The sequence below is a fragment of the Caretta caretta genome, chromosome 2 (genome assembly GCF_965140235.1).
Source record: "Caretta caretta isolate rCarCar2 chromosome 2, rCarCar1.hap1, whole genome shotgun sequence".
Lineage (NCBI taxonomy): Eukaryota > Metazoa > Chordata > Testudines > Cheloniidae > Caretta > Caretta caretta.
Genome location: NC_134207.1, coordinates 264,606,987 through 264,615,437, shown reverse-complemented (window position 1 = coordinate 264,615,437; position 8,451 = coordinate 264,606,987). Strand labels below are relative to the sequence as shown.

General features: G+C 43.2%; 1 protein-coding gene across 1 annotated transcript in view; it reads right to left on the bottom strand.

Moving 5' to 3' along the window:
* Positions 1-347: 347 nt before the first annotated feature.
* TMIE (transmembrane inner ear) overlaps positions 348-8,451 on the bottom strand; it is a 62,568-nt gene continuing 54,464 nt past the window's right edge. The window contains exon 4 of the mRNA XM_048837366.2: positions 348-1,627. Coding sequence (XP_048693323.2) covers positions 1,308-1,627 — 320 coding nt within the window. The 3' untranslated portion in view covers positions 348-1,307. The remainder of the gene's footprint in view (positions 1,628-8,451) is intronic.

Genomic DNA, 8,451 nt, shown 5'->3' with positions numbered 1-8,451 from the left:
AGTGTGTTTAGCTCATGCCAGGAAAGTGCTTCTGTCAGCATCTCTGAGACAGAGAGAAACACCAAACAGTTAAGAGGAGATGCACGGGGAAGAAGAGCCTTCTCCCAAGACATCTCTAATATAGCCACGGATTAGAGAGCTTCATCCTATGGGTTGTGTCTTCCAGCAATTATTTGGTGCCTGAGTTTAGCCCTCTATTGTGGGCAGCATGTGACCCGCCCTTCGGGGAGGATAGCCCAGAGCCCAGGCCCTTCTGTCTGAGGCCTCTCCCTTCCACCCCCACTCCTGTACTGGAGCCCAAAGCTTCCCCTCCCACCCCCCCACCCCACCCCCTCGAGGCTGCTGGCCCCATGCTCCAGCCCTGGGCTGCCCAAGCGTCCCCAGGCCTGGAGGACTGGGTGGCACGGCCCCCAGCCCCAGGTGGCGCGAGCACTGGCCCCAGCTGCCCTGAGTCCTGGGCACAGCCTGGGTCATGGGGGGAGAGCCGGAAGCAGAAGGGGGCTTAGGGGCAGAGCATGGCTGGGGCCACACCTGGCTGTTCAGGGAGGCTGAGCCTCCCCTGACCTGTGATATCCGCCACCCATGCCCTCTAAGGAATGCCACATATCCCAGAAGGCTGGTGTGAGGCTTAGCAACTGCTTGCCGAGTATCTTGATCTCAGATGGAATGGGCCAAGTACTCTCCCAGGGACTGTCTATGCTGCAGTCAGAGGGGTACCCGAGGCAGCTTTGATCTGTCCAGTTTGGGCACCAAAAGGAGTGAAGCCGCAGCAGCTTGGGCAGCAGCATGGGCTTGCCACTCGGGTACATACCCAGGGTCCCAGGCAGGGCTGTACAGCCCCATGCTGCTGCCGTTTCACTGCTATTGGTTCTCGAGCCAGCTAAATCGAAGCTAGCTCGGGTGTGTCTAGACCTGCTGCAGTCACACCTCTGATTGCAAGATGGACTCGCTCCTGATGTTCTAGCTCTTGGCAGCTCTGTGCTGCTATGAGTCCATCTGTGCTCCTATTTCTCACTCCAGGCTGTATGCTGGGACACAATCAGCACTGTACGGGCCATTCTGTTCACCGATAACTTTCTAGCCAACGAGGCAGGTTCTCCTTTGGCGGAAACATCACCTCTGTAGCAATGGCGATTTTGCTTTTAAAGAAATCAGTCAAGTAGCTCCAGATGTCCCTCCAGAATCTGAGGCTTTTGTCTCCTCCGTGTTCCCAGGTCCAAGGCATGAGGACTGCACTCTCCACATCAGGTCTGCAGCATTGCGCGTGCTTGGGGGAGGGGATATCAGCAGTTCCGCGGTTGGTCTGATCACTTCTTTTTCTGGGGTTTCCTTGCTGAGGACTTGGCGTTCCCCCCAGCTTTGCTGCCAACCTTGGTGCTGCCTCCTGCCTTAGCTCTGTCTGTCTCCTTCTCACCTTTCCTTCCACCTCTTTGCTTCTTTTCACCTGCACCCTTTCCTCCTTCCTTCTTTCTGGTCTCTTCTTTCCCCTCTTTCTTGGACCCTTCTTTCTGCTCCTTTCTGCCCTCTTTCTTCTTGGATCCCTTGGAACACTCTTTCTTGATTTGGGCCCGGTCCACTTTCCCTGAGACGGTGGACACCTCCTCTTTCTTCTCTTCTGCCACATGAGCTGTAGGGATTGAAGGGGGAAAGAAAACAAAGTTACTTTGGGGTAACTTTCACCATAAGAGAGACAATTCCTGCATCCCATATGCAAATCTGGGAGATCAGAACTCACTTTAATCTAACAATCCAACACCCTGCATATTTCCCTTTGGCTCCCTGATTTGCTGTATTTAAACATCAGTTTATTAATCTACGGGTATATTAGGAGGAATGGGATACAACTAATCATAATCCTGGCTCCCTTGAAATCAGTGGCAAAAAAATCCTATTGGCTTGAACTGGACTGGGATTGGACCCAAGATGACAATCAAGGAGAATTCCCTAACAGTACGGTCCAATGTGGAACAGTGTCCCAAGGAAAGCAGCAGAACCCCCATTGTTTGGTTTGTTTTAAAACCTGACTGGGGTTTTTCTTGTGGTGTGGCGTGTACCTTGCAGAAGAGAAGAGACTGGACTTGGTTGTTGTGAATACAGGAAGAATCTTTACTATGCTGAGCAGATAGACAGACATCCTTAATGGTATCTCAACCTGGCTCTGTGCATTGCAGAGTGAGGAACAAGGCTTGCCCTGCATGGTGTTACTGGCCGGGAGCAAGCAATCCTGGAATGGATTGCTTGAGCTGGTCCAACTACAGCTGACTGGGGATTTTTTTATCAAAACCATTTTTCAGTGAAAATTGCTGTTTAGAAAAACATGTCCGCTGGGATGACATTTCATTCCAAACCCCCAAAATGAAGTGTTCCAAGGATGCCGACATTTTTGGAACAGAATGTTTTTATTTTTTTTGTTTGCTTCAAAACAGGTTTTGAAATCAAACTCACGTTTTTATATAAAACATTAGCTTAAAAGCTAAAAGAGAAAAACCAGAACAAAATGTTTCCATTTTATTAAAACAAAATGTTTTGAGTGACATGCAATGAACATTTCAGAAACTTGTTTCGCGGGAAATGTCACTTTTGGTTTTGTTCCCTTTTGGAATAGAATTATTGTTTAGTAATAGGAATATTTAAATCACAGAATTTCCCATGTCATGAGTAATCTGGTTCCTGCCCAGCCGTATTGCTGACAGGGCTGGATTACCCACTAGGTAGACTAAGCACGTGCTTAGGGCAACGGCAAAGCGGGGGGCACCAAAAAAAATGAGATTTTTTTTGGAAAAAATTTGATATTTGATATTTTAAAACCAGCATCGAAGTAGTCATCATGGGAAAAATCAGAACTTTGTTAGACTTCCTCCACTCCACTCCACACTCTCCCCCCGTTTTTCTGTTCTCTTTTTATTACTTATCTCCACCTAAACCAGGGGGGCGCCCATAGATTGAAATAATGCGAGGAAATCAGATCCTGTCATGTACTGCAATACATTTATGTTTTATTATTGATATATTCTTCTGAGTTATACGTACTTGATTTGGGTTTTTTTCTTTCTTATATTATATATATATAGATAAAAATAGTGTACGTTGTGTAATTTGTTTTGTTTTTTTTTTAAGTTCAGATAACTGAGATAAGGGGCAGGATGAAACATAACCAACTGAGTGGAGCACAGAAATGTAAACTGGTGGAAGAAAAGAAACAAAAAACTAGTGAAATCTTCCAAAATCTTCCAAAGCTGACATCATTTTTCAAAGCAAATCCATCAGAAGCAACATCTTCTCTCAGTAGCACAGACATTGTTCCACAACCTGTAGGTGTTTCAGAGACTGACGATTCTTCTATTGGTGAAACAAACACCATTCCAGAACATGGGGATGTGTCAGAGACTGTAACTGATCATCCAACTCCTGGTGGTAAAACAGACATTGTTCTAGAAGGTGTGGATGTGTCAGAGACTGCACCTGCTCATGCTGTAAATAATAGGAGAAAAGATCCTGGGGTGTGGGTTTTCAGTACCGATGATGTAGCTTACTGGATAGATCGTGGACCAAATGACTGTCATCACCACACTGGGCCATTTGAGAAATCACATTGGACTTTTACCAATGGCAAACAAACAAGATATTGTCCACAAAAAATATTTTTCGGCATGAAAGCGAATGGTGAGAAATACACTCGAGAATGGCTACTGTATTCACCATCAAAAGGGTCTGTGTACGGTTTTGTTTGCAAACTTTTTGCATATAAGCCTTCAACATCCCAGTTTGCTGCAGATGGATTTAGTGACTGGCGGAATACTGTTTTAATTGAACAACATGAAAATAGCACTACTTACAGAGATTCAATGTTGACATATTGAAATTGAAGACAGGGCTTTGGATTGACACAAAAATTGGAAGAACGAATTAAAGGGGAGTGTGAATACTAGCAACATGTCTTGCAGCGTGTTATAGCTGTTATTCAAACATTAGCTGAACGTGGTCTGCCTTTCCGGGGATCAAATGACACATTTGGATCATTGCAGAATGGAAATTCCTTGGGATCGTTGGAGCTTGTGGCTCAGTTTGACCCATTTTTAGCAGGCCATACCTCAAAATATGGGAATGCTGGTAAAGGTAACCCATCATACTTATCCAAGACAATATGTGATGAACTCATTGGTCTAATGAGTGACAAAGTTCGTTCAGCTATTGTGGATGAAATAAGTACTGCTGGGCACTTCAGTTTGTCTGTCGACTCTACACCTGATCTTTCACATATTGATCAATTGAATATTGTACTAAGATATGTCTTTCCCACAGATGGAAAAGCAGTTGAACGCTTTATAACATTCCTCAATTTGAAAAGCCACACTGGTGAAGAAATGGCAAATCAAGTACTGCATTATCTGTGCCAAGTTTGCAAAATAGATTTCTCAAAGTGCAGAGGTCAATCTTATGACAACGCTGCCAACATGTCAGGGGATTATCGAGGAATGCAGAAGAAGCTTTTAGAACAGAACAAATGTGCCATATTCATACCACGTGCTGCGCACTCTCTCAGTCTTGTTGGCCGCGGCGCTGTTGATTGTTGTCCGGTGGCAGTAAGTTTTTTCTCAACAGTCCAGTTACTTTATACATTTTTTTCTGCCTCAACACATCGATGGGCAGCTCTTAAAACATATTTGGGCCATGATTGTGTGTTGAAATCTCTTTCTAATACTCGCTGGGAGGCACATGCCGTGGCAACAAGTGCAATTCTGGAGTCCTTCTCAAAGATTGTGGATGCATTAGACAGTATTGCTGAAGACCAATCACAAAAGGGAGAAACTAGACGAGAGGCAGAAAACATTGCAAACAAGATGCAAGAACTAGAGTTTGTATTCATGTTGACCATGTGGAATGAAATTTTACAACACTTTTACCACATAAGCCAAGCTCTCCAAGAAAAATAATTGGATTTGAAAACATGTGTAGACCTCTGGCAATCATTAGCAGACCACTTACACACTTTGAGGAATGATTTCAAAAGATTTGAAGACATATCAAAAGAGATCTTGCCTGATACTAACTACAAAGAAGCCCAGTCCCGCAAGCGAATCAGGAAAAAACAAGCAAATGATAGCAGCGCAACAGAAACAGCATTGAATCCTAGAGACAAATTTCATGTATCTACTTACTATGCTATAATTGATACACTTGAAGCTGATATGAAAAGGAGAGGTGACGTGTACAAAGAAGTATCAAGTAGATTTTCTTTTCTAAACGATATGGACCTATCTGACGAACAATATTCACAAGGTTCCCAAAAGCTAGTTGACTTATACCCTCTTGACTTGAACATGAATCTCTGTGGAGAAGTACGGCAGTTCCACTGTTATATACGCGCAAAGTTTAATGAAACAGGAAAAATGAAATTCTGTCACATTGATCTTCATGACACAATATTGAAAGATGGAATACAATGTGTATTTCCAAATGTAGAGATCGCACTACGTGTTTTTCGAACATTGATGATTATTAACTGCTCTGCAGAAGGCTCTTTTTCTCAGCTGAAAAGAATAAAAAACCCTCAAAGAACAACGTGTCAGGACAGACTTGATTCTTTTTCCCTATTGTGTATGGAAGCGGCCATGCTTCGTCGAGTCAGCTTCAATGAACTTATCCAGAATTTTGCAATCAGAAAATCTAGAAAGAAGCTATTTTAATTTCAGCATACAAGTAAGTTTTGTGTCATTTCGAAAAATAACATTTTATTTTATGGTATAGTATTGTTTTTATTTTGAATCACATATGGGGGGGGCACCATAATCTTTTCAGTGCTTAGGGACTCTAAAAGTCTTAACCTGGCCCTGGTTGCTGACTACCCTGTATCACTTCTGCCATTTAAACTAGTGGTAACTATGAAACATTGAGATCATTTCCCTGTCTCCTTAGTCGTTCTAACTAGGAATCTAGATAGCGAGGTGAGTTAACTGTAGCTACACATACATAGTGCTTAATTTGTGCCAGGGCTTGCCAGGGCTGAGCCCCAGCACCTCTAGGCTTGCTTCCTCAGTTATGAATGTAAAAAAATACCTGCTTGAGTCCCGGCACCTCTTTCATTACAAATTAAGCACTGCATAAAAGTTACCTTGGGCCAAATCCTCAGCTGGTTGAAATCAGCATAGCTCCATTGACTTCACTGGGGTTAACGCAATTGACACCAGCTGAAGATTTGACCCTGTTTTGTTAAGTGTCTTAACAGTAAGATAAAGCAGAAGGTCTCTGGGGACCCAGGGAGGTCTTTGGTGAACACTTTACGGTTCTGCTTGGAGTCCTCAGTGCCAACTACAATACAAGGAAAGAGCAGGAACTGCAAACCTCCGCCTTCTGTCTCTTATTTATTCAGGCTCAGACTCTGAGACCCGTACTCATCTCAATTAGCACCTCATTCCACAAACAGTGTGGAAAGGGCACTGAACTGGGAGTTCGGAGACCTGGCTAATATTTGTGACTCTGTTACTGACCTACAATGTGACCTTGGGCAAATCACTTCACTTCTCTGGGCCTGTTTATATTGTAAGATCTCTGAGGCAGGGACTGTTTCTTACTATGTGTTTGTACAGCATCTAGCACAATGAGGACCTGATCTTGGCTGGAGAATCTAGGGTGTTACTATAATAAGGTAGGCTACTGTTCAACAGGAGTAAGTGTGTCATAATTTGGCCCTTAAGTATTAGCTGTGTCAACCCGTCATTAATTCTGGCAAAGGGTTTAAAAATAAACAATTTTCTTTAAAAGAAAATGGGTTTGTTTTTCTCTCCTGTGTTTTGAATACAAAGTTTGACATTTTGAATTTCTATTTCAAATAATGAGATAACATTCAAAGACAAATTTCACATTTCGGTGTGGGGGCAGGGGAGAGCAGGAAATCAACACTTTTCCACACCACATAATTGTGCAAAATGGTGACAAAGATCTGCCAGAAATGACCTTTTTATCACAACCCCTCGTCTGACGATCCCAAATGTTAGATGGAGGCATGTGTCCCCAGAACATTTCTTGTGAGGCTACATTCCTGCCCAACAGCTTACAAATAATGAATCTGTAGAATCAGATCCCCGGCAGGTTTAAATGTCCATAGCTCCTCCACTGACTTTTGGAGCTACACCAATTTGTGCCAGCTAAGTATCTGGCCTGTCTTTATTATGTTCATTTAACCCCAAAGTAGTCACCACAAGTGCACACAATGTGTTATAGAAAAATAACATACTTTGGCCATGGAAGAGTGTGATCAATACACAGCAGTTATAATGTATCTACAAGGTAGTTATTCAAAGGGATCTGCAGAGTAAAGTGAAAACAATGAAACAAACTCTTTCTTTTAATCGGCGGGAAATGCGGACACCTTGTAGGAAAGTTTGGGAAAGACGGATCGCCTCCTTGTTTATGACCATTACAGGAACCAATCCAGCTCCCAGCCAAGCCACTGGAAACTGGATCAGGCCCTTAAAACATGCAGTCTCGTCGCCAGTCAGAGCAAGGGCCAAACCCTGCTTGTATTGCTCACATGACGTGAGCAAGATGACACATGTCAATGAGGCGAGCAAGATTTGTATGCACAATCTGAAGTCATCCCTTGTTTTTGTCCAGAAGAGACATCACCCCTGCTGTACAATCAAGAAGTCCTCAGGGAACCAGCCATCAGTTGGTACATTCCATTATAGCAGTAACAGTGGGATGGAGAAGTTCAAATAACAACCAGCAATAACTGTTAATAGTATTTAATGATCATAATGAGATTGGCACTTAGTACTTAAGTAGCGATTTCCAACTTCAAAGCACTTAATGACCATTCATTCATTAAAATAATTACTTTTCTCTCTTGCTTGTTCACAAGAATAAATGCGCCATCAAACTACATGGCAGAAACTCATCTAGTGCAATCTGACACTGGTCTTTTGACTTCAGTGGGTCTATGCTAATATATACCCGTTGAGGATTTGTTCCTACGTATTTTGGGGCTAAATTTTGCTCTGTTAAGTCAGTTTGAAACCAGATTAACTCTATAAAACTTAAGTGGTGCATAAACCTCATTCAGGACCTCGGCACAGGGCAAATTTCACCCATTTAGGGCCAGGTCCCCAGCTGGTGTAAATCAGCATTGTTCTATGGCAGTGAATGGAGCAAATTGCCCGTCTTACAATTTGGTAGATAAAAGCCCCAATCTTGAAGTCAATGGAGCTACATCAGTTTACACAGCCAAGGATGTGGGGTTCAGAAAATGCAACTGACCAGACCAGTTATTCTGGTAACTTGAGTGAAATGCGAAGAAGAAGAAGAGAATACACACAGCCTAAAAAGTGGAAAAACAAACAGGAGGGCCTGATTCCTCCCTGCCCTGCAGCTTGTGACACCGATTGTACCAAACAGGGACTTGTGTTTTCATTGTATGTTTGTACACCACCTAGCACAATGGGGTCCTGATCT